A 26,845-nucleotide genomic window follows, 5' to 3' on the forward strand; every position below is an offset into this window, starting at 1 on the left:
GAGCACACATCACAGCAGTTTTGATCACGTTTTAGAATCTTCCCTCTTTCTTGAGCAGAACACGCTGCCAGCACGTGAAGGTAGTTGGGAGTCCCCTAGGCATGGATAAATTCGTCATTCGAACGCCTAGAATCCAGAATAGCCCTCAGAAGAAAGATCCTGGTGCAAAGATTTACAAGCAGGCCACGATTGAATCTCTTAAGGTGAGAGGGGATATGGGACCAGAGAAAATGTGGAAAGGACTGTGATAGCGAGGTGGTGCAGGAGGAGTTCTGTGGAAGACCTGTGAATTCTTTCTTGCTGTTTTCTCCCCAAAGGGTTCCTGATCACTCCTAATTTATTTTCTTCATACCCTATACAGACTTCTATTTATCAAGGCCTGCATGCATTTCTGTTACTTTTCTGATTACTTTGGCTTTATGGTGTGTTTTGCTGTCTGGTAGGACAAGCCCCCTAGGTTATTATTATTATTATTTTTTTTTTGGCAAGATTTTCTGGTTTATTAGGAATGTTAAAGTACCAAATATGATTCTGTGTACTCTGTACAAACTCAGTAAGGCTGGGTGATGATACTATACTCTCCTGTCTTATTGGCTGGAACTGTATCACATGGTCTTAACAGCTACAGCTGAGACTGGGAAACAGACTATTTTGACAAGACTGTTTGCAACTTTGACATGTCTGATTTCTGTTGGCAAAGAAGAGGCAAGGGAATAGATACAGGATAGACAACAATGCATCAACGGACATAGATACCCAATTAATGATCAAGTAAGAATTGTTTCACTACAAACAAACAAACGGTTGTAATTAGTTCCCTTTGCCTTCTTGAACTTCTACATTTCTGGCCTTTTCTTTTTAGTTTCCTTAATGGGCTCCTCCTCTTCCACCAGACTCCTAATATTTGTGCTCCCCAGGGCTTGTCACATTTTATGTATTTGGCCAGGGTGACCTTATTTGTCTTACGGCTTCCCACAGTGATGACTGCCAAATGTGTAGCTCCAGCCTAGGTCTCTGAAGGTGAGAGTGGGATCTGGGGCTAGAGAAAATATGCGCAGGGCTATGATAGCAAGGCAGCATTCTGAGTACTTAACTTCCGTACTTAGTTGGACTCCTCTTCTAGACGTGCTACGGATTTACCAGACCCTGATTAGAAAGCAGTGCAGGGGATGGGGCGCCTGGGTGGCGCAGTCGGTTAAGCGTCCGACTTCAACCAGGTCACGATCTCGCGGTCCGTGAATTCGAGCCCCGCGTCAGGCTCTGGGCTGATGGCTCAGAGCCTGGAGCCTGTTTCCGATTTTGTGTCTCCCTCTCTCTCTGCCCCTCCCCCGTTCATGCTGTCTCTCTCTGTCCCAAAAATAAATAAACGTTGAAAAAAAAAAAATTAAAAAAAAAAAAAAAAAGAAAGCAGTGCAGGGGAGTATAAACAGAAGCCTTGGTTCTCGGCCCTGTTGTGCAGCTGGGTGATCTTTAGCAAGTCATTTCTTACTTGGGATCTCAATTTGTCCTCATCTGTAAAATGTGGGGGTCGAACCATATCAGTATTTCTTCAAAGGAACATTGTTGTCATTTGGGGCAAGGTTAATTCTTCATGATTTGGAACTGTCCTGTGAATTATAGGACATTTAACATCCTTGGCTTTCAGACACTAAATGCCAACAGCACCTCCCATTGTGATAAGCAAAAATGCCCTCATGTGTTTCCAGGCAGCCCTTGGTTTAGACCTACTGAATTCTAGATGATCTTTAAAAGTCTCTCCTGGTCTTGGATTTCTGTGCATAATCAGATTTTTCAACTGTCTGTGTTTTATCAGAGTGTTCATGGATACTTGTATACAATAGTGATTCTCAATGACGTGGTGGGCAGGATTGTGGTATCAGACTGGAAGAAAAAGAGGAGGGTAGTAATCGAACTACTCATACACTCACATACAAACACCCAGATTCTAATATACCTCCACCTGCCCCTTCTCCTCTCTGTGTCCCCACTTGGGCCTCAGTTGAGAGTCCCTGTGTGTGAAGATGAGAATATGTCATGTGACGATGGAATCAGAATAAATAATAAGTGTGTATGGGGAATAACTTTCCCCTTCAATGCAGTAGCTTTTCTCTCAAACCTGTTCTTCATTCTCTTGTTTTTACTTTTAAATCCATATGCCAAGAAACTGGGACTAGAAACGTGGAAGCCATCCTTAACTCTTTCCTCTCTTGTATCTACTTTCCAATTCTGCCTCCTAAAAGTCCTTCTCGTCTCTACATCTCCAACTTTAAATTTAAAAATCCCTCATCTAGAGCAGTGCCATGGTCTGTTAACTCGTCTCCCTGCCTTTGGCATTCTCTTTCATTCTCCCCTTCACACTGAAGCCAGAGAAGTCAGTCTTAAAAAAAAAGAAAATCTGTCAGGTGACTTCCCTGCCTAACCCTTCAGCTGTTTCTCATTACCTGTCAATGAAGACATTTCTTTACTTGGCACCCAAGGCCCTCTGTGACCTGGCATCCGCCTGCTTCATCTCCTGCTGCTCTCCTTGTTTACATTCTATCCGGTGCCAACCACTCAATTTTCCAGAGATGGTGTGCTGTTTCTTACCTCTGTACCTTTGCATATGCTGTCCTGTTTGGCTGGAATGGCCTTACGTTCTTGTCCTGGAGGCAATATAGTATGGTAATTAAGAACACAGACTCTGGGGGCACCTGGGTGGCTCAGTTGGTTAAGCAGTTGAGCTTCTGACTCTTGATTTTGGCTCCGTCGTGATCTCTAGGTTTGTGGGATCGAGCCCTGCATCAGGCTCTGCACTGATGTCATGGAACCTGCTTGGGATTCTGTCTCCCTCTCTCTCTCACCCTGCCCCACTCATGCACACACTCTCTCTCACAAAATAAACATTTAGGAAAAAAAAAAAAAAAAAAAAAAGAACAAAGTTTAAATCCCAGCCATGCCACTTACTGTTTGCATGACCTTGGGCGAGTCATTTAATCTCTCTGTGTCTTTCTTCATAAAGTGGGATTAATGAACTATCTATTTTATAAGGTAGTTTTGAAGTTTGAGTGAGCCAATATATGTAAAGTGCTTGGAACCGAGACCAGCACATAATAAGTACTTGTGCAAGTGTTTGCTGTTATCATCAATTTATGACCTCCAGTTTATTCACTATGACCTAGTTCAAGAGTCTCCTCTACTATGAGGCCTTTTCTGACCACCCAGAAAGCCAATCTAATCACTCCGTTCTCTAAGCCATCCCTGTATCTTAAGCATGACCCTGTCACTGCACTCCTTTGTGCTATGTTGTGTCTTTTTTAATGCTGTATCCTACTATACTCTGAGCTTCTTGAAAGACTGTGTCTGACTGATTTTTGCGTCCCTGGTACCTGGCACAGGGCTTGGTACATAGAAGATCACTGTGTATTTTTCTGAATGATCAAATGAACTAAAACACTAAAAGCCTTGGCATTGTGTATGAGACCCTGTTCTGCCCCAGTGAGCCTTCTCATCTCGTCCCTTATGGCTCCCCATTCCCAGGAATGCATTCCAGCCACACCCCGTTCTTTGCTGTTCTCTGTATAAACTAGTTTGTTTCATGTCTCCAGTGATTTGACTTGATGCTGGTCCCTTTTCCTGGCAAACTTTTTTTTTTTTCTTTCTTTCTTTCTTTCTTTCTTTCTTTCTTTCTTTCTTTCTTTCTTCTTCTTTTTTTTTTTTTTTTTTTTTTTTTTTTTTTTTTTTTTTATGGAGACAATGCTACTCATTGGTGAACCCACTCAAATGCGACTTTCCTTGTGAATCCTAGATTATAAGTTTCATGAGTACAGGGACCTTGGGTATTTTATTTACCTCCTGTCACAGTGCTTGGCATATATTAAATGGTTAAATAAGTGAGTGTTGAAGTGCTTTCTGAGTCCTTTGGAGGGAATTAGTCCTTCCCTCTTCAATACTGTCTCAGCACTTTCTTCAGATATCCTCATAGCACGTACCTTACTGTATTGTGATGATCAGATTACCTGTACTTTTCCCCAGTCTACTGTGAATTCCTGAGCACTGAGACCACAGTGTCTTACTATGTTCTGATTCTGTTCCAAGACCTAACACAGTGCCTGCATGTAAAAATTTATTGACTAAATAATAATCGTTCTTATTTGGGGATGCCCTTGCAGGGTCTGTATAGTAAACTATTTAACAAATATTATTACAAAACAACTTCATGCCCAGCACTATGCTAGATACTCCAGGGAACATAAAAAAAATTAAAATTTTTTTTCTAAATGTTTATTTTTAAGAGAGAGAGAGAGAGAGAGAGAGACAGAGCACAAGCAGGGGGGAGGGGAAGAGAGAGAGAGAGGGAGACACGGGATCTGGAATAGGCTCCCAGCTGTCATCACAGAGCCTGATGCAGGGCTCGAACTCACAAATCGTGAGATCATGACCTGAGCTGAAGTGGGATGCTTAACCGACTGAGCCACCCAGGTGCCCCCATAAAAGAAATTTAAGATGAAAGTATGAACCCTCATGGGACTCCTACTGGAGGATCATATTATAAGAAATTAATAAGTAATGATAGAAAATCATATGTGATCCATTACAAAACTGTTGTTTAGACAGTAAAGGTTAAGAGATAAGAGGAGAGAGTTCAGTGTCTGTTTTAGTGCTCAGAGCACCTTAAAGATTTGAAAAGATTTGGCGAGGTAGAGGGAAGTAGGGATGTATAACCACTTAATAGTAAGTAGTTCTTGCTGCTCTCTTCCCTTTGTCCGTGTACACATGCTTACTTTATGTATACACAATGACAAATTAAAACCAAGTTGAGTTAAATTTGCATTTTAAAGAGATCTACTCTGCCAAGTAACTTATTCCCACATACCAGTGTCACATTTAAATGCCAAGAATCTGCTGAATGTTCAAGCCTCAGTTTCCTCATCAGTAACATTAGAAATAACTATAACCTGCAGGGTTGTTATGAGAGCTAAATAGATAAATACATATTGAAAGGGCTAAGCATTGTGCATGTCATATAGTAAAACTGATCAGTAATGTTCTCTTTTCATGTGTGGAAAAGGAGGGGCTTGTGTGGTAACACTAGAGCTGGGAACAGTGATGATGATAGCGATGGTCATGATTACAGCTAACATTGAGCCCGTTTCTCTGGGCCAGGAATTGTGCAGAGTGCTTTACATATATTAACTCTTTAACCTCTGATAACAGCTCTGTGAAATGGATGCTTTTATCATTTATATTTGACAGATGAATCTAAGCCACAGAGAGATTAAGTAGCTTGCTCAAGGTCATGCAGCTCTAAGTGGCAGCTGGGATTTGACCTAGACAGTCTGGTTCCACTGTCTGCCCCCTACAGGGTGAACTAAGAAAGTGGAGGTTTCTGAATGTCAAGCAGAAGAGGTATAAAAATCTTGGATATTGGGACCATTGTACTTCTGTTATCGGTATATTACAAGTAATTTTGCCATAGCCTTATCACATTCAGTAGAAGTGATACCCAATAGAGCGTGTGTAATATACATTTGAATGGTAGAGGTTAATTTGGTTAATCTCTTCTTACTTCCTGAAGGGAAAGTGATTTCCTCTATTGGTTGCAATAGGAGATTTTTTTAAAATTATTATTAAAAGATTCAAGAATATGTGAATTCTTTTAGGTTCAGCACTTTAGAATGTTCTGTAAACCTTTCCTCCTTCTGTAGGATGGAGCAGCCAATAGATTGTCCCCTGCCCCCTCTGGTGGGATGGTTTCCATGTTATTGCTTATGAGTGAATCATTTTCCCTAATTGGTTTTGTCAAACCTGATGTTTCAGCCATCCACAACTATAAGACCAGATGGTATAGGAGAGAGCACGTCTTTCTGGTGATAACCTTTCCACTGCTCATTGTAGCTTCCCCTTTGATACTTTGTGTCCACTTCCCTTGTTCCTCTAAATAATTCAGATAATAACTTGAAATTTCTCTTTTGAGACCCATATTTGGACAGAAATAAGGAACATTCTTGGATATATGTGGAATTCTGTTCTGGAATTGACTGCAGATTTTTCTATTTCTGAGCTAAAATTTCGGATCTGAAAACTATACTGGATTTAGTCCTCGAGGGTAGAGATGACTTGTTCAATAATACCTAGTGTGGCAGGGAATAGAGAGACAAATAAATTGTCCCAGCCCTTAAATTGCTTAGTCAGTGGTGAAGACAGCCTTATAAATAAGTATGTGCATAAAATGCAGATACAGTGGTAGGAACCACTTAATTACAAAGGACTTAAAAGGGAGTGTGGTCAGATTTGGTAGGAGAGAGTCAGGAAAGGCCTCATAGAAGACGGGATGCTCGAAAGGAGTCTTAAAATATAAGTAGGTGTTTATCATATGGTTGAGGCAAAAAAAAGAGCATCCCAGGCAGAGGGTGTGAAACACTGCAATTCATTTAGGCAGCTTCAGATAGTTTGCTATGTAGCTGGAGCAAATTATGAAGCTGCAGAGGATGTCAGGAGCCAAGTCATGTAAGGCCTTTTATTCCATGCTAGAGTTTGGGCTTCTGTAGTTCCATATACTAGAATGATCTCATGTGGAATCCCTCACCTCATTCTAACCATGTAGAAATGCTAGATAAAAAGTCTCTAATACAGAGCTGAGCTTGAAAGCAAGAACGAGAAATCTTCAGATGCCAGAAAGAGAGAGGAAATTCAAACCCTAAGCTTTAAGTGGGGGCTGAAGCTGAACAGTTTTATGAAACTAGATACAATGTTTGGGGTGTGAAGTTTTAGGGCCAGTGTGGGGCCTAAGGCCTCAGGCTAATAATTCCCACTTCAAGCTGGGAGCCCAAACAGGTCTACCATGTTTGTGAAAAATGAACTAGAAAAATTCCATCCACTAGTCCAAGGCAATAGCATGAAAATGATGATCTTCTCAGGAGTTTTGGATGGAAAAAGAATTGACTATAATAAATTAGAACCCCATACTTACTACTATGCGTGGTTTTAAATTTACACTCTTAGCAAAGCAGGAAAAAAGTGAACATAACTGGCATAGATCAGAGAAATCCAGAGGCTTTGGCCAAGGCAAATGTGAGATTTCCTGTTAAAACACCTCACACCCTAGGACACCAGATCCCCATGGAAATAGTCTCCATTGAAGATGAACTCATGGTCAAAATTACCCAGAGGGAGATTGCCTGCCCCAAGAAGTGGCAATAAGGGCACAACCTGAAAGAGATCTTAAATATGTGAATTTTATAAAGAAAAGATGAGATACTGTAAGAAAAAAACAAAAGACTATGAAAAGAAATTGGGCGCATTTTGAGGAAAATATTAAGTTGTCCTATGAAAAAATTATTCCTTGATGGAGACATGGAACAGGTTAAAAGTAGACAAGCCATAGCTACAGAGAGAAATAGTGGATTGGAAGCTTGAGGCGAGGAAATCACTTAGAATTCATTCCAGAGAAATAGAGAAAAATATGAAAGAACAGTTAAGGTACACGAAAGGATAGACAAGTCATTTATATTTCTAGTAGGGATTTCTGAAGCCGAAGCTTGTGAGGAGGATACTGATACAGATTTCATAGAGCATATGTCTTAAAAAGTATAATAACGAACAGTATAATGATAGAAATAGAATGTATAATTTGCCAACCGTAAAGAAAAGATCAAAGAAAACTCAAGCTGTTACAATCAAAGATAAGAAAGGAAAAGTAAAAGAAGCAAAGAGGAAGTATATCCAGTTATATCAGTAATCATAATAAATGCGAGTGGCTTAACCATGCCTGTTAAAAGATAGAGATTCTCAGATTGGATGGGGAATGGGGGCAAAATAAAGCAACCATAGGCTATTTAAAGCATAATGACCCAGAAAAGTTAAAAGGCAAGGGATGGAAGACGATATTGAATATGTCACAGGCAGGAGTTCATCCTAGCAATGTTTACAACAGGAAAAATATTGGGTGGGGTGACCCTAAATATCCATTAGGGGAATAGATTTTAAAATTCTGAGACATTTGTGTGTAAAAATAATGGAATACTATCCATTACTATTAAGTGGATCAACTGGGTTTATGTATATGAGTGAATGGAGAAAATATATTGAGTGAAAAAAAGCCTTTTGCAGAATGATATGATATTTATACTTTACATCTTCTTCCTATTGAAAATATCCCCTTAACTGGCTTCATTTCTTTATTTTGCATACCATATACCACTGACAGTATTGTTTTGTATTGTAGCAGATCATAACAAAGAACTTGTCTCCCTTCTGGCTAAAGCACCCCAAGGCTGAGAACAAAGCAAAGTGTTCCCAGATGAGATTCTAGACTATGCAGAAATTGTGAAGGCGGTACATGAAGACCAGTTTCGGAATCCCGAACCCATCACCTACTCTAGGCCATAAAGAAGGTTGAAATTAAAAGAAGAGAGGAGAGAGAGTTCCCTTGGATATAGTGGGAGGGCTGTGGTATTTTCACTTGGAGAACTTGACCTCTGTACCTGGATCTGGTGGACACAGAGACCAGATCTGTGCCTGGGAAAGACTAAAAACAGAGAGTGGCTGGATGGGAAGGCTGTTAACCCTTCGAATTCTTCAGGGCAAAGATGAGGATATAGCAGAAAAAATGCGAGCTGGCCTGGAGTTGATTTAAAGGGGTTAAGTTCACAAGGATCATTGGAAGGTCAGTGGGACCGCCACAGAGAGCGTGTGTAAAGTGGTTTGCCGAAAACTGGGAGCTTGCGGGGAGTTGGAAGTGGCTGGCTAGAAGAGGCATTACCAACACTACAGGGATGGCAAGTGAGGTCTCCACAATGGGGGCTCTCCGAGGAACCACAGAAACACCTCAAAAGAAAAAAGAGTCTGCTTTCCGAATCTGCCAAGTCTAGAGAGCACACTAAAACTGGACTAGTGTAGTATCACAAAAGAAGAGAAGGCTTTTCCTGTCCCTTACCTCTCCTCCTTTTCCCAGCTTCAAACCTGGAAGGGTCAGAGGCCAAAGCAAACAAGCAGATGGGGGAAGGGGAAGCAAAATGGGGAGAGGAGTCAGACCTCTCCCACCATGGGCTGCTAGGTTGGAAGCAGACCCCAGCCAGGGAAGGAAATTGAGATTTTGTTGTTGTTGCTTTTTACTGAACTATATAGAACTATATTGAACCTGTATATAGAAAAGTGAACAAATCATGAATGTGCATCTTGACAGATTTTCACAAAGTGAACACACCTGTGTCACCAGTATCCAGATCAAGAAACAGAACATTACCAGAATCCCAGAAGCCCTCTGTGCCCCCTTCCTTTCCCTAATTGGGCCTACCTCCCCGGGGAAATAACCATCCAAGACAGTATTTTTTTGTAATTATGAAAGCAACTTTATTATTTTGTCTTTCAGTTTAATTTTTTTAATTCTTAGCTGAAATAACTTCAGAACTACGAAAAAGTTGCAACAGAGTACAAGGAACTTCCTCATCCCCTTCACCCAGATTCCTTAAGTGTTCATATTTTACACCAAATGGAGAGATGCATATCAACTTGAAGGTGGTGATTTCTCTTAGAAACAGGCGAGAAATGAGTTTAGTGAAGGGTGTAAGGAGACAAACTTTAGAATGTTTTGTTATTTTATGGGAAATGGCAAAATGTTAACTTTTTTTCAGTTATAAATAGTTACTCTGTACCTTATTATGTGTTTTAGAGTTTTAAAAACTTTTCAAACGAGACTTTGACTTTTATCATCTAGGAAGTGGGGAGCTGTTGAAGTATGCTTTTTATTGTTGAAATAAATATGCCTTTATGGCTTCTTTGCTTTCTGTCCTTGCCTGTGAATGAAGACACTTAAGTGAGCTATAAGGTTGATTCACCTTAGTATCATTTTTCTTTTCTTCTCATCCTTATTGCCTCTCTCTGCTAAGTGCCCAGCAGTGTCTGACATGGTTAGATTAAAACTTGCACTTTTCCTAATAGATGTAACTCTCTTCCTGATTTGCAGTAAGCGGGACCTGCTTTTAAGCAATTACCCATCATTTGGGGCCATCATGTACTGTGCTTTGGTTCAGGTCATAATCAATAATTCATATGTCAATAGGAGCCCCATTAACTCAGGTGAAGGCAGATGTTTTTCTAATGAAAATGTTCCATTTCCAAATGACTTTTCTTTTTCCCAGAGAGTTGTGGTTATAGAAGACATAAAAAGGTGGAAAACTACGTTGGAGCTTCCTGGTCAGACCAGAGAGAATCTAGTTGAAGCTTTACGAGAATTAAAGAAGAAAATACCCTCCAGGGAAGTGTTAAAATCAACAAGGATAGGTATGTTCTTCTGAATTTTATGAAAAGTGCTTATATTTTGTCTCTTCTTCCTCTCCTCCCTGCCTCAAAGATTAAGTTATCTATCATATCAGTGCCTCTCAGACTGTCCGTGGTGAAGGACCATTGTTTAAAAAATTCTCCATTGGTTGCAGACCAATACTTCTATAACACATAATAAAAATTTCCAGAAAAATAAAATTAAAATATACAAAATACAAGCCCCACTTCTTCTTCTTCTTCTTCTTCCTTTTTTTCTTTTTTTTTTTTAGATTCAACGGATACAGAATTACTCTGTCAAATTGCTATTAAAGTTTCTTAATGCATACTTCAGTTTCTGTACTTACCTCATAGACTGGTAACCAGCAGTGATCTAGGGATAACATTTTGAGCGCGTTTGATGCAGGGTGTGTAGAAATGAATGAGACATGGTTTGTCACCTCAAGGAACTTGAGGTTTGGTAGGAGAAACAAGCATGTAGGCAATGAGGAGCAGAAAATATTATAGGTTATAAATAAAAACATATGAAGAGTGTCCTGGATATCATTGTACTCTGTACAAGGTACCTGCTGGCACAGAGGACAGAGCAGTCACCTACATCTAGGGAATTCAGAAAAGATTTCATAGAAGAGATGACATTTCCGCTAAATCTTGACAGTTAAATCTTAGCTTTTCTGTCTTGAACAGAAATAACTTGCAGAGTGTGGTTTGTAAAAACAAAATGATGGCAACATTTGCTGCGACATCCTTTATTACAGCATTGAGATGTTTAAAAGGTAAGTCAGGGACTACGTTGAATTGCCATTTTAGTACAGTACACAACTGTGAATAATATGTAAGGGAGGGCCAACATGTGTTCCTCAAGCTGCTCCCAGCTCCCTAGGGAGTCCAGGGTAGTCATTCACAGCTGCTGTTCTTGCCCTCGCCAGTGCAACCAATGCCTTCTCTGCCTCCCCTTGACCTCTTGTTCATGGGAAGCAAAAGAGAGAGCAGCTTCAGACTGGTGCTAACAGCTGGCAAGAGCTGTGTGGAATCCCCCAGAGGGCCCCCCAAGAGTCTCGAGAGTTGCACCCCTGTAATATAAACCAGAATCTGAGAAAATTAGATGCTTAAAGAACATAAAACCCCATCATTACAGCCAAGGAGATTCTCCCATCTGCTGCTGGATTTTCTCTTTATAAGTCATGGTCACTAGAGGGCAATAAGACCATTCATATGAGCCGATAAGGTATTTCCACCAGTAGAGGGTACTAGTGATTAATATTTTGTGACATGTATATATGTACATATGTGTATGTGTATGTTCATATTTAGGCACACACCACAAATGCCATTTCTGCTCAGATCATAAATATCAACGGAATAGGCTGGAATTGTCCCACACACACAGAACAGATGATCATTTAAAAATATATATTTCTGTTTATGGGGTGCCTGGCTGGATCAGTCAGTAGAGCAGGTGACTCTTGATCTTAGGGTTGTGAGTTCAAGCCCCACATTGGGCACAGAGATCAATTAAAAAAAATTATTTGTCCTTTGAGTACAATTGCGAGTGTGCTTTTAAGAATGGATGTGTCTGATGTTCATAGATTTCAATTCAAGGATCATAATGAAACCATAACAAGGAGGCTTAACTTAGGAGGAGCTGGAAATTATCCAACTTTTGATTCCTGACCTTACCCTAAGCCCTCCCTAAACCTGAGGTTGTATGGAATATAAGGGTTTCTTGGTTCCTTTGTAGTTACTTCAGTTGCTAGGCTGAAGATTCATTTGGATCATTGCCTGAAAATGTCTCCATTCTTCTACCTTTAGCCTCCTGCCTGTCCATATCCTGTGGGCTAAAAGGGACAAATATTTACTGACTACTTTGTGCTAGGAACTGCGCTGACGTAATAATAAAGGAGACAGATATTGTCCTCTCCTTTTTGGATCCTGCAGTCTAATGGAAGGACAGACAGTTTAATAAGAGTTTATCATACAGTGTGATGAGTGCTCTGATGATGGGTAGAAGCTAGCCAAAGGAGTATATGCATTGGGAGTAGAGAAGAAGGTGTTGAAGAATGTGTTAGATAGTGGGTAACATGTGCGCTTTACAGAGGACTGGAGGGGGGAGAGAACATGATGCATTCCAGAAACTAAAAGTTTGGTGTGTGTGAAATGTAATAAACGGGAAAGTGTGGCAAGAAATGAAACTGGAGAGGCAGTCTGGACCAGATGGAAGAGGCTCTTTGTAAGCCTGTTCGGTCTTAGTGTGTGTATTAGTTGTCTATCCCTGTGTAAAAATCACCCCCAAATTTAGCAGCTTAAGCTTTTGTTATCTCACATAGTTTTTCTGAGGGTCAGGAATCTGGAAGCTGCTTATTTGGGTGGTTCTGGCTCACGGTCTCTTAAGAGGTTGCAGTCAAGCTGTTGGCTGGGGCTTTAGTCATCTGAAAGTTTCACCAGGGCTTGAGGATCTCACGATGGCTCATTCACTGAACTGCTGGCAGGAGGCCTCAGTTCCTCATCACATGGGCCTCTTCTTATGGCTGCTTATGACACGGCAGCTGACTTACCCAGAACAAGAGACCCAAGAGAGAACAACCAAGATGGATGCCACAGTGTGTTTCATTACCTAATCTTGGAAGTGATAAGGTATCGCTTCTGTCACTGACACCAACCCAGGTAAAATTTGGGAGGCAACTGCATACAGGTTATGAACACCAAGAGGTAAGGATCTTTGGAGGCTATTAGTAGATTGGCTACCACAATATGTATTTCTTTTTTTTTTTTTAATGTTTGTTTATTTTTGAGAGAGAGAAAGTGCAAGCAGGGGAGGGGCAGAGAGAAATGGGGACAGAGTATCTAAAGTGGGCTCTGTTAACAACAGAGAGCCCAGTGTGGGGCTCAGACTCATGAACCATGAGATGACCTGAGCTGAAGTTGGATGCTCAACCAACTGAGCCACCCAGACGCCCCCAAAGTGCTTCTCTTTCATTATTCCTTCGTTTTTGGATTCTACAATTAGAAGTATGTTTAGACCTTTTATTTTCCATACCCCTTAGCTTGTCTGTCATAACCCTATCTCCTTATCCCATAGAATTCCAGTAAATTTCTTCAGATATATATCTTCCAAGTCATTAATTCTCTCTTCAGCTCACTCTAATCAGCTGTTGAACCCATTCACTGAGATTTTTGTTTCAAAAACTGTTTTACATTTTTATAAAATTTCCCCCCAATCTGTCTCTTTTAAATATCGTTTGTATATCCTTGTGATAGTGCCTTTGATTTCTTTAAATATTAATGTATGGTTCTTCTGTATACTTCATCTGACTATTCTAATATTTATAGTCCTTGGGGGTTTAAATCTTTGTTTCTTCTAAGTCTTATGGTGCTTGCCTTTCCATGTGCTCGTTGATGTTGAATTGTGAGCTCATTCTTTTCTTTTAATCCATGGAAATTCTGTGGGGTTAAGTTGGAGCTTATCTCTAGAGGGGATTTACTTTTTTTTTTTTTCTTTCTGCCAGTAGTCAAGGACCACTTCTTACCTGGAATACTTTAGCACACCTTGCAAAGATCCCAGCCCAGTATCAGAGTCCAACTAACTGGTTAACTCTCCCACTTCACCATGGGCCCAAAGCTAAGTATTTTAGTAACATCGCTGTTGACATCACCCCTTAGGATAACCCTACTTCTTTAGCCTCTGTCTACTTTTTTTGAGGGAATGAAGTGACTTTTGTCCAGAATTTATCTAGTGTATTGCAGTGCAAGGGTAGCTTTAGTCCATCGTAAAGCCTGAGTTCTTAAGGATAAAAAGTGGTTGCATCGAAGTGTTTTGAATGGAGGAGTGACATATTCAGATTTGCGTTTTAGGGAAATCTGTCTACCAGAAGAGTGTTGGAGAAAACCAAACCTAGAGGCAGGGAGGCCAGTTAAGATGCAATTGAAGTGTCTGGGTGAGAAATGAGAGTGACCTGGATCAGATAGTCATTGTGGGTATGGAGGAGTGTGGTTGGAATCAAGAGATTAAAATCCGAAGGATGTAGATATTGATTGGATGTTGGGAATGAAGATAAAGGAACGAAGGTTGAGGCCCAGACTTCTCATATGGGCAAATTGGTGGATGGCAGTACCACTTATTACCATAGAGATGGGGGAAATAACAAGTTCTAATAACAGTTAGACTTACTGTATTTGATATACTGTGGGGCATCCAAGAGGAAATGTCCAACAAGATGTTGGATGTACAAGGCTGAAGCTAAGGAGAGACTATAAATATACACTTGAGAGTCATCATCAGCATATAGCTAGAAACTGAGGCAACAAATAATAAGCTTGCCCGGGGAGAGTATGTAAGAAAAGCTAAGAGCCAAGTCCAAAATCCTGAGGCACACCAGTATTTAAGAGACTTGTAGAAGGAAACTGAGAAGGTGTGACCAGGAAAACAGGAGGGAATGCTGTCATGCAGTGGGAAGGAGTGGGCATTTGCTGGGGGGGGGGGGGGGGGGGGGGAGTGTCAGTATGTCCATTGTTGTCAAAGGGCCAAATAAGCTAAATCTAAAAATTGCATGTTAGATTTTGCAAAGTAAGGTCATTAACAGTTTCGATGAAGACAGCTTCAAAGGCAAGGTTAGGAGCAGAAACGGGAAGAGTAAGGAAGAAGTGAGGAAATGAAACCGGCCCTTTTAAAAAATTTTGTATTGAAAGAAAAGAGAGGCAGCAGTATCAGAAAAGAAATGTGGGATGGAAGAAAGTTCTGACTTTTGGAACAGGAGAGAAGCCAGCCTGCGGAGTGACAGGTTCATAGAGGGAACCTGGTCTGGGCGAACGGACTGGACTTAGCAGGGACTGACTGTGGAAGTGACAGGGAATGAGGATGCCAACATGCCTTTCGCTTTGTTGCCCTCTCCTCCAGCTCATCCTATCTGCCCTTAGACACACTCAGATCTTCCCCTTTAACTGTCTACTGCGTCTTCCAGGCACCTGTTTCTCTTTTATAGCCAAATTCCTTTAAAAATGATTGATACGCATTCACAACTCCCATTCCTGCCCCTCCCATTCCTTCATTAAACCCTTTCCATCCTGGCTTCTCCTACACCACTGTTCTTTCCTCACAGGACATGAGTGATTTCTTTCTACCCAGATCCAGTACTCTTGTCTCATTTCTCATCTTCCCAGAACTGTGAACTTGAGACCATTGATTACTCTATTTTCTGTTGACATAAATGGCACTGAACCTGTTGCCCATTCTGTGTCTGTTATTTTATATGTTTATTTCTTTCATATGCCTTCTCTGACTTTATAATTAACTCATTTTTTTGGCTTCTTTGTCTTTTATTTGCTAAATCGCAGCTCTGTGCCTGCAGGACCATGCTATTTTATTCACCAGTGCTTTTCAAGCATTAGTGTGGCATATAGCAGCAGCTCAGGATATGTTCATCAAATCAGTGAAAGCGACAGGGTCAAGGATTCCCTCCATGGCTCTTTCTAGCTTTGTATATCCTGTTTCTTGCCCTTCTCTCTTTCTTCAGTCCTTGTCCCTTTCCCCAAACAGAAGGGACTTTAGAGTACCTACCCAAAGAGCTTGTCCACTTCAGCTTAACTGAGGCCTTATTTCAGGTAATTCTTGGGCATATATATCTCCTAGCCTGATTCATTTTTGAATCTTAGACTTTTAGAAATATTCCAGTTTATATTCCTGCCATTTTCTTAAAATCTTACTAATTTAATGGGTAAAAATAGCATCTTGTTTTTCATTTGCTGCATAGAATGAATTGTTTTCTGTGTTTATAGGCACTCTCTTCTTTTCTTGGTGAATTGTATTCTTTGTTTATTGTTGAGATCTTTTAATTTTTGTTATCTATTTCTGAATTCTATAAATGTCAATGTTGTAACACTTTTAAATCCATTTAGCTACTTGAATTTGTAAAGAAGGAAACTAAGACCCAGGAAGATGAAGTGACTTATCCAGGGCCACTTAGCGAGGTTAGCACTAGCAATGTAATGAGAACCCAGGTCTCTTGGGGCAGCGTTCTTTCCTGGTTCGCAGACAGACTGTCATTGTGCCCTGGACCCCAGCCATATGTGCCTTTATTTTATTGGAGCATTTCTATGGGTTCTGCCATCTGCTCAAACTCACCTTTTTTAAGTCAGAATTTAGTGCCATTTCTTATGTACCCCAGTTGGGAGTTTTCTCCTTGTATTCCCATTTTAGTCAGCATCTCTTGGATTTTGCTCTGACGTAAACTCTCTTAGGTAGAAATGTCCAACAGGCAATCGGAGATGTGGGATTGAAGTGCAGATGAGAGATTTAAGACTAAAAATACATGTTTGGAAGTCCATCTGCCTGGAAACATTTGCTTGAAGTCACCTAAGTGGATGAATTCTCTGAGTAAAAGAACAGATTAAAGGGGTGAAGGATTGAACCTGAGCGAATGTCTGTGGAGGGGAAGCGGGAGGAGGAAGAGGAACCAGTGAAGAGGTAGAGGGAGTGTAATTAAGAAGGAGGGAGAGAGCCAGGGCAGTACAGTGATGTGCAGGCCCAGGAGGAGAGTGTTTTAAGAGGCAGGAGAAATGTGTGCCCTCACTATTCTCAAGTGGTCTGGGAAGTCGAGGGCTGGCTGGACAAAAGCCTTTGGACCTAGCACTTAATTAAGGGCTCTGTGACTGGATACCTTTATTATAGAGGAAATAAGTGGGCAAGGAGTACTGGGTAAATGTCTCGTAAGGCCGTGGAGTGAGCAAGCATGCTCCCCTTTTTTCATATTGTATACACGAATATTCTGGGGAAAGTTTTATGTCAGTCCTATTGATCTGATTTCAGAGACGTCTTACTTTCATTCACGACTGGTTAACAACAGCAAAAAACCCTGTACTTCCAAAGTACTTTCCCATCTATGATCTCATTTGATCCACTTAACAAGTGTGTGAGGGAAACGTTACGATTTTCTCCGTTTTACAAATGGGAAACTGAAGCTTAGAGAGTTTGAAGGAACTTGCCCTAGGTCAGAAAACCAAATAATAAGTGACAAAGCGCTGATGTACTTACTCCATGTCATGCCACCTCTTGAAACCTAAAGGCGCACCTTTGTCCCTGGTAAACTCTTACTTTTCCTTCACCTGAGACCCAGATGAAACAGTCTTCTATGTGAAGCTAAAAATGTTTGTTGGATGAATAAGTGAGTTAGTGAGTGGGTGAATGAATGGGTGTGCGATTTAACTTGATAAAGGTTATGGAATAAGTTAGTGGTAAAGACCTTCCAAATGACCTTTTCTTTTCGATTTGTCCCATAGATTGCCACTGCTTCAGCAATCTTGAAGTACTTACAGATTCCTGTACTCATTTTCCATTGAATGGTGCCATGACAAAGTGCCACAAAATTAGTGGTTGAAAACCTTGAAACACAGATTTATTTATTATCTTATAGTTTTATAGGTCAGAAGTTCAGGACAGGTCTCATTGGGTAAAATCAAGGTGTTGACAAGGCTGTCTTCCTTCCTGGATACTCTAGGGGAGAATCTGTTTCCTTGCCTTTTCTACTTTCTAGAAGCACCTGCATTCTGTGGCTCATGGTTCCCTTCCTTCATCTGTAGAGTTGGCAGTTGTGGGTCGAATTCTTACACTTACCTCTCCAACATAAGCCTTCTGTCTCTTCTACTTTTAAAGACCCATGTGAGTATACTGGGCCCACTTAGATAATTAAGGCTAATCTCCCCATCTCAGGGTCCTTAACATTAATCTCATCAAAGTCCCATTTTCCATGTGAGGTAATATATTCACAGGTTCTGAGGATTAGGGCATGGATATCCTTGGGAATCATTATTTTTCTTACCACAGCCCTTAAGTTATGCCATGCTATTTCAGGTTCTATGTTCTCATTCACTGTACTTCTCATGTGAGTCCTGTCTTCTTGAGTCATTGTCGAGACTCAAAACGAGAATTACCTCTTTTCGTGGTGTTCCCCTTTGCCAGCTGAATTGACTCCTCTGTCCTTTTGATCCCCCTGGGTTTCCCCTTCAATACTGTCTTAGGACCCTGGATCTGCCTGTAATACTTTCATATTTTGTTTTGTTTAGGTGTCTTCTCCTAGGCTTAGACCTACCTAGAGCTCCTTGAGTACAGGATTGTCTTATTCAACATTCTATCCTAGGGTCTAGCACAAGACCTGGTATATACTTTGTATTCAGTAATGTTTGCCAAATGAGCAAAAAGACTGCTTCCTGCAGGAAATTCGTCTTGATGTGTTAGGATGCAGAAACCCCCTACCCTTAAACCTAGGGGACTGGACTTAGATCATAAGACCAGCCAGGGGCACTGCTTGCTTTAAAACATAAACTTCATGGAGCACATAATGACTTTGCAGATCATTAACTTCCTTGATGTAGCTACTGACCAACTTGTGACCTTGGGGTAAGGTCACAGAGCCTCATATTTTTTCATCTCAGTCAGGAGGAGGTAGGACTGTATCATTACCAGAGACAAGAGTATAGGATTAAAGCATGAGCTCTGGAGCCACTTTGCCTACATTTGAAACCTGGTCCTGCTTCTTACTTGTAGTGTCCCACAAGTCACTTAATTTCCAGTTCCTTAGGTTCTTTACCTGTAAAATGGTGAATCCTAACAGCACCTACCTCATAGTGTTGTTCCAACGCTTAAGTGAGTTAAGGTAGGTAAAGCATTTAGCACAGTGACTAACTGTCATCATTGTTACCATGAAATGCCCTTTATGATCTAAAATTTGTTATTTTGTCTTTTTTTTTTTTTTTTTTTTTTGTCCTAGAAGAGGATTTCCTAGACCCCCTCTCTTCTCTTTTCCTGCCCCGGACCGACTGCCTTTCCTGCTCTCACCCTCTTGGTGACAAATCTTGGATCTTCCTGGGCTCCCTTACAGTGCTATCCTTCCCGGAAGGGCTTGGCTGGTGTTGGCAGTACCTCCTGACCAGTCCGGGTGGGGTTCCTATGGGGCATCTGTGAGGTATACTGCCTCCTACAGGCCAGAAGCAGTGACCCCACTGGCCTGGCCTGAGAGTCGAAGCCTTTTGCCCTTTGGCCACCTCTTAAGACCTGTGCTCTTCTGATTTGGGAATATTCAGAAGGTGAACTACATTATATCAAACACTCCCCATGTGCCAGTCCCTAATACAGAGAAGTACAGGGTATAAGCGGCTAAGTGTGCAGGCTCTGGAGTCAGGCTGTGTGTGTTCACATCCTGGCTTATACACTTACTGGTTGTGAGGCCTTGGGCAAGTTACTTTGCTGAGCTTCCTTTTCTCATTTGGAAAAGGAGATAGAATAGTTTTTAGTTCGTTTTTCAGTTATAGAAATGAAATAACTACATAATGAGGATAATTCATATACAATCTGGAGTAGGAAGAATTCTTAACAATGAGTAAGAATTAGAAACTTTTCATTTTCCCAGCGCCTTTGGATTCCATTCTTTGTAGTATAGTTCCATTATTTTGTTTGCAGTTGTGTGATTTTCCCAATCAACTGCATCCATATTCAAATGTTAGTACAAAAGCAATTTGAAAGCCAAATGTAAGTGGTTTTTATTTAACTGTTTGATTCAGTTCAGCAAACACTTATTGTGCTAGTCATTATGCCAAGAGCTGGCAGTATAACTTGGAGTGACGTATGGGGTCCTGCCCTCAGGATGTTTACAGTTTAGAGGGGAAGGTGGGTATTTAAACCTTGTAGACAGAGGGAACAGTGTGAGCTAAGGCACAGAAATGTAAGAAGGCCAGACAGCCTGACCCAAAACAAGGACATGCAAGTTGCTCTCCTTAGCCAGAACTTAGCTCATGGAGGCAAAGGGGTAGGAGGGCTGGCAGGGAGGAAAGAGGGCAAAAAGGTGAGAGGTAAGGCCGGGGAAGTTCCAAGTCATCGAGAGCTTGGATGTTATACTTAGGAATTAATTTGAGAGCAGCGAGGAGAGCCATTTAAGGTCTTTTGGTAAGGGAGTAATGAGATCACATTGTGTTTGTAAAAGGTTATTTTGACTTCAGTAATGAGATTGAGTTGGAGAAGACCAAACTGGGGACAGAGATTGGTTAGTACATTTTTGCAGTAGACCTGTGGAGAGGTGATGAGGACCTGGATTAAGGTAACAGTGAGGAAGAAAAGGGAAAGATACAAAAAATGTTAAGGAGCCTGAAATGATGGGTGAGTGGCGGTGCTATTGTATGACAAGTACAGGAGGGACAAGTACAGGACACTGAGGGGGGATAATAGTGAGTTCCATTCTCCATTTAGAAATGTTGAGTTAGAGGTACTTGCAAAATAAACAAGTGGAGGTGTCCAGTAGGAGACTGGTGTCAGTGGGAGCCTTTGGGCTAATACTGGGGAGTCATCTGCTTGCAGATGGTAGTTGGACCACAGGAGTGGGTAAGATTCCTCAGGGAGAGCAGGTGGAGAAAGAAGAGAAGAGACCGAGGACAACGCCCCAGCTTGGGTTCACTGATAATTAAAGTTTGGGTAAGGCATATGCAGCCAGCAGAAGAGAGAGAAAGAAGAGTAACAGGTGGTGTCTCAAAAAGTGGTGGAAGAGAATATTTCAGAAGACAGAAAACAATATCAGAGGCCACAGAGGCATCAAGTTACATCAGGATGGAGAAGGTCCATTGGATTTGACAAGCAGAGGGACTCTGTTTGAGGGACTTCGGCATCTTCATTGCTCACATATAAAGCCTGATCAACAGTGTCTTTCTTGGAGAGAGAAAGGGATAAGAAGGGGGACACATGAAGAGAAGGATCTGTGTTCCAAAGAAACCGGAATGCACCTCTAGTACAACACAACCATGCCGTTAGGATTGCTTACAGGCTGAGCCAACCCATGAGACTGAGCTGAACTGCACAGATGCATTCAGTCCTACGACTCAGAGGAGACCCCAGTTAATAATTTCATTATAAATTCTTTAGACTTTTTTCCCTGCATATAAACAAATATGTGTGCTTATATGTATACACAAATATAATTTTAAAAGTAAATATTGGCTCATGCTGTGCGTGCTCTTCTGAGAACCTGAGTAAAGTAATCATCTTTCCATGTTACTACATGTAGAGCTATTCCAGTCTTTAATGGCTGCAAAGTATTCGTTGTTCAAGTGGACTACAATTTATTTAACAAATTGGACCCTGAATGATGAACTTCTCATTGTTTCTAGCTTTTCACTATCACAGTACCTATAAGGGTATTTTTGCACACGTATCATCTTTGTACACTTTGGCAGAGTGAGTGTAGGTTAAATTCCAAGGACTGTGTCTTACTTGTTTCTCTTTGTGCTAATCTTCTATATTTTACAACGTTGTACATTTTCCCCTTTCGTTCACATTTTCTCATGTATTTTAGTAAAAATACATTCTTTATATGGGTGTTTCATTCCACCAACATTTACTGGACACCCACTCTGCCAACCCCTACCTTCTGCCACTGTGTTCTCTGCTGGAGAGACAAAGATGAACATGTCACAGCTCTTGCCCTGAAGCTGTCTTTGGTGGGCAAGAGAGATAGCTGATCAGATGATTACAACTTACTGTGACAATTATTGTGAACAGAAGCACAAGGTGCTAAGGAAGCACAGGAGAAGAGAGGCACCAACCAAGACTGGGGGGTGTTAGGAAGACTTCCTGGAGTAGGGGACTCCTAAACTGAGTCTTAAAGGCAGAAGGGAAGTTAACCAGATAGAGGGAAGCAAGAGTATTCCAGGCAGACTGAATGTTCATTGGAAAGTAGGTGGGAGGAGACAGATTGTGAAAGGCCTTGTGTGACAAGATATGAGTTGGATACAGGATTGAAAGCCGTAAGTGGAGGAGTGAAATGGTCAGATTTATGTTTTAGAAAAAATATCCTGAAAACAGAAAACAGTTAAGTTTTGGGGTGCCTGGGTGGCTTAGTTGACTAAACGTCCAACTCTTGATTTCAGCTCAGATCATGATCATGAGTTCATGAGTTCGAGCCCCACATTGGGCTCTGCTGAACCTGCCTAGGATTCTCTGTGCCCCTTGCCTGCTCGCTCACTCTCTCTCTCTCCCTCTTTCTCTCTCTCTCTCAAAATTAAATAAATACACATAAAAGACAGAAAGAATAGTTAGGTTTTAAAAAGGCCACTCTGGCTGCAGTGTGGGAGATGCCATTAAGGGGTTTGAAACTTAGGCAGAGAAGCCAGTTGGGGCTGTTGGAATCAGAGATGACATGCCCGAAGACAGGGTACCCCACTCTTGTTAATCTTTCGCTAAGTGGTTTATGGTTTTACTTATTTAAGCAGAATCTCTCCCTAATATATTCAGACTAGCTATTGCAGATGTAAGAAAGCAATTGATTTTTTTTTTAAATTTTTTTTTTCAACGTTTATTTATTTTTGGGACAGAGAGAGACAGAGCATGAACGGGGGAGGGGCAGAGAGAGAGGGAGACACAGAATCGGAAACAGGCTCCAGGCTCCGAGCCATCAGCCCAGAGCCTGATGCGGGGCTCGAACTCCTGGACCGCGAGATCGTGACCTGGCTGAAGTCGGACGCTTAACCGACTGCGCCACCCAGGCGCCCCGCAATTGATTTTTTTAAACATAGCTAATATTTGTCTACTTTTTAAGTGTTTAAAATTTTTTTTTTATCATTTATTTCAAGAGTGAGTGTGAATGGGGGAGGGGCAGAGAGAGAGAGAGAGAGAGAGAGAGAGAGAGAGAATCCCAAGCAGCACACAGAGCCTGACACAGAGCTTGAACCCATGAAACCATGAGATCGTGACCTGAGTTGAAGTTGGATGCTCAATCAACCAAGCCACTCAGGTGTCCCTCTACTTTTTGTTTTTATTTTTTATTAAAAAAAAATTTTTTTAATGTTTATTTATTACTGAGAGACAGACACAGAGTGTGAGCAGGGGAGGGGTAGAGAGAGGGGGAGACACAGAATCTGAAGTAGGCTCCAGGCTCTGAGCTGTCAGCACAGAGCCCGACGCGGTGCTTGAACTCACGATCTGTGAGATCATGACCTGAGCCGAAGTCAGTTGCCCAACCAACTGAGCCACCCAGGTGCCCCTACTTTTTAAGTTTTTAAATCTAAGTGTTTAGTTGATTTTTTTGCTTTTCTGTGTAATTATTTTTGAGTACTTTTGCATATTGATATATTTTTGATCCTTTCCCTCTTTTTCCATTTTTATTATGCACATCTCAAACATACATAAAAATAAAGAAAATCATAGAACACACCGCCCTATGCCCTTCGCCCAGATTCAGTAACTATTAGGATTTGGTCCTGGGGCACCTGGGTGGCTCAGTCGGTTAAGTGTCCAACTCTTGGTTTTGGCTCAGGTCATGAGCTCATGGTTTTGTGAGTTTGAGCCCCACCTTGGGCAGTTCTGCTGGCAGCGTGGAGCCTGCTTGGGATTCTCCCTCTCCCTCTCTCTCTCTGCCCCTCCCCCACTTGCACTGTCTCAGTCTCTCTCAAAATAAACAAATTAAAAAAAAATTTTTTTTAAAGATATGGTCCCACTTACTTCATCTTTCCTTTTTTCATGGTTTTGTGCTGTTGCTGAAGTATTTTAAAGCAGAATCCCAGACCTCTTATTATTTCAGCTCTACAGACTTCAGTACGCATCTCTGAAAATTTCCCATGTTTTTCAGATACAAATTTTCTTTTTTTAATTTTTTTAAAATTTATTTTGAGAGAGAGAAAGAGCAAGCAGGGGAGAGGGGCAGAGAGAGAGAGGAAGAGAGAATCCCTAGTAGGCTCTGTGCCGTTAGCACAGAGCCCAGTGTGGGACTTGAACTCACAAACCATGAGATCATGACCTGAGCCAAAATCAAGAGTCGAAAGCTTAACTGACTGAGCCACCCAAGCACCCCAGATACAGATATTTTCTTACATAACCACAGTGCCATTATCATTCTTAACAAATAGTAATTTCTTGGTATAATTTAATATCTAGTGTATATTCATATTCCTTGTGTATCTCAAAATCTCTTTTAATAGTTGGTTGATTTGTTGCAGTCGGGATTGGAATCACACATTGCATTTGGTAGTTTGAACTCAAAAGACTCTTAATCTATAGCAGTCCATAACGTTACTCCCTTTAAAAAAAAAAAAAAAAATCAACAAATGAATAAGCAGGAGCACCTGGCTGTCTCAGTCTTCGGGGCATGTGACTCTTGATTGCAGGATCATGAGTTCGAGCCCCACATTGGGTATGGAGATTACTTAACAAATAAAATATTTAATAAAAAAACAAACAAAAAACAGAATCAGACCTGTAAACACAGAGTATAAACTGATGGCTACCAGGGGAGGGGGGGCGTAGAGGATGGGCACAATGGGTGAAGGGAAGTGGGAGATACAGGCTTCCTGTTACGGAATGAATATGTTACAGGAATGAAAAACATAGCAGAAGGAATATAGTCAATGGGACTGTCATAGCGTTGTATGGTGAGCATAGCATAAGGTATAAACTTGTGGAATCACTATGTTGTACACCTGAAACTAATGTAACATTGTGTGTCAACTACACTCAGATAAAAATTATAACACAAAATAAAAATGCCATTGACTATTGAGGAAATCAGGTCTGTGGTCCTGTAGAATGTCCCACATTCAGGATGTGTCTTTTTCCTCCTACTATAATTTAACTTATTCTGCTGCCTCTCATATTTTCTGTTAGCCAGAGGTTAGCTTTGAATAACTAGTTGGATTCTGGTTCCTCTTTTCTTTGGGAGGAGGGTGCAAGACTACTCATAGGTAGGGCTGTGAAGTGCTACCTCTGTCCGATAGCCGCACTCTTCGGGGCACCAAGATTGATTAGTGGTTCAGGCATTGACAGCTCCTCCCTCCATTATAAATTTCCCCATCAGCCTTTCATCGAATGAGTTCATCCACTGATGCTTGTCACCTGAATGAATTATTTCATCATGGGCTATGAAATTTTTAAAAATTCTGTCAATCTTTTCACACTTCTTAGTTGAATAAAGAACATTCCCTCAATAACTAGGGCTATTTGGTTGTTCTGAAATATAATATGTACCAAAAAGACAAGACAAATGCTTAATTCATTTTCTTTTATTGCAATTTTTGAATTAAGGAGTTGGTACCTTAATTGTTCCATTTTAAGTATCTATTGATCATGCTTCTATTTTATGACTTATTGCATTGGCAAGTCTAGTGATCCTCCTGCCATGATTATCTGGTTATCTCAGCCTTTGAGAAATGGGTCTTCCTTTGCACAAGAGGCTTTACATCCTTAGGTATGTGAATGACTTTCTGCATGTCACACATCAGTCCCTCTAGTCCTGTAGTTTTCAGTAGAAAACAGAACAACCTTTCCTTTGGTTTCTCCTCTCTTGTTTCAGGTCACACTGTGAATAAGATGCGTCGGCACTCAGATTCAGAAGTGGCTTGTCTTGCTGGAGAAGTTTACACTGAGTGGAGAACTTTCATTGAAAAACATTTAGATAGACCTTCTATTGAAGTGCGAAGTGACCCCAAAACTGAGACATTCAGGAAAAATGCCCAGAAGTTACTCTCAGAAGCCTTGGAATTAGAGGTAATGTCTCCTGGTTGGAATGTGATTCTCTTAGGTAAATGAGCCTCACATTTTCGTAATGATCTTTCATAGTCTTAGTGCTTTGGCTTTATTCTACCTAGGCTTGCTTGCTTTCTTTCTTTCTTTCTTTCTTTCTTTCTTTCTTTCTTTCTTTTTTTTATTAAATATAATTTATTGTCTGATTGGTTTCCATACAACACCCAGGGCTCAAAAACCTCTCTGACCTCAGCCGCAGCAATTTCTTACTTGACACATTTCCAAAGGCAAGGGAATTAAAAGCAAAAATGAACTAGTGGGACCTCATGAAGATAAAAAGCTTCTGCACTGCAAAGGAAACATTGAACAAAACTAAAAGGCAACCGACGGAATGGGAAAAGATATTTGCAAATGACATGTCAGACAAAGGGCTAGTATCCAAAATCTGTAAAAAACACCCCAAACTCCACACCCAAAAAACAAATAATCCAGTGAAGAAATGGGCAGAAAACATGAATAGACACTTCTCTAAAGAAGACATCCAGATGGCCAACAGGCACATGAAAAGATGCTCAACGTCACTCCTCATCAGGGAAATACAAATCAAAACCACACTGAGATATCACCTCACGCCAGTCAGAGTGGCTAAAATGAACAAATCAGAAGACTATAGATGCTGGTGAGGTTGTGGAGAAACGGGAACCCTCTTGCACTGTTGGTGGGAATGCAAACTGGTGCAGCCACTCTGGAAAACAGTGTGGAGGTTCCTCAAAAAATTAAAATAGATCTACCCTATGACCCAGCAATAGCACTGCTAGGAATTTATCCAAGGGATACAGGAATGCTGATGCATAGGGACACTTGTACCCCAATGTTTATAGCAACACTTTCAACAATAGCCAAATTATGGAAAGAGCCTAAATGTCCATCAACTGATGAATGGATAAAGAAGTTGTGGTTTATATATACAATGGAATACTACTTGGCAATGACCAAGAGTGAAATATGGCCTTTTGTAGCAACGTGGATGGAACAGGAGAGTGTTATGCTAAGTGAAATATGTCATACAGAGAAAGACAGATACCTTACGTTTTCACTCTTATG

The 26,845-nt window shown here is 41.0% G+C and overlaps 1 protein-coding gene across 2 annotated transcripts in view; it reads left to right on the forward strand.

Moving 5' to 3' along the window:
* TCEANC2 (transcription elongation factor A N-terminal and central domain containing 2) overlaps positions 1-26,845 on the forward strand; it is a 35,842-nt gene that overhangs the window by 708 nt on the left and 8,289 nt on the right. For both annotated transcript variants that reach the window (XM_019837057.3, XM_003990126.6), the window contains exons 2-4: positions 59-203; positions 10,119-10,260; positions 25,572-25,765. In XM_019837057.3, coding sequence (XP_019692616.1) covers positions 102-203; positions 10,119-10,260; positions 25,572-25,765 — 438 coding nt within the window. In that variant the 5' untranslated portion in view covers positions 59-101. The remainder of the gene's footprint in view (positions 1-58; positions 204-10,118; positions 10,261-25,571; positions 25,766-26,845) is intronic.

The sequence above is a fragment of the Felis catus genome, chromosome C1, assembly GCF_018350175.1.
Source record: "Felis catus isolate Fca126 chromosome C1, F.catus_Fca126_mat1.0, whole genome shotgun sequence".
In the NCBI taxonomy this organism is placed as follows: domain Eukaryota; kingdom Metazoa; phylum Chordata; class Mammalia; order Carnivora; family Felidae; genus Felis; species Felis catus.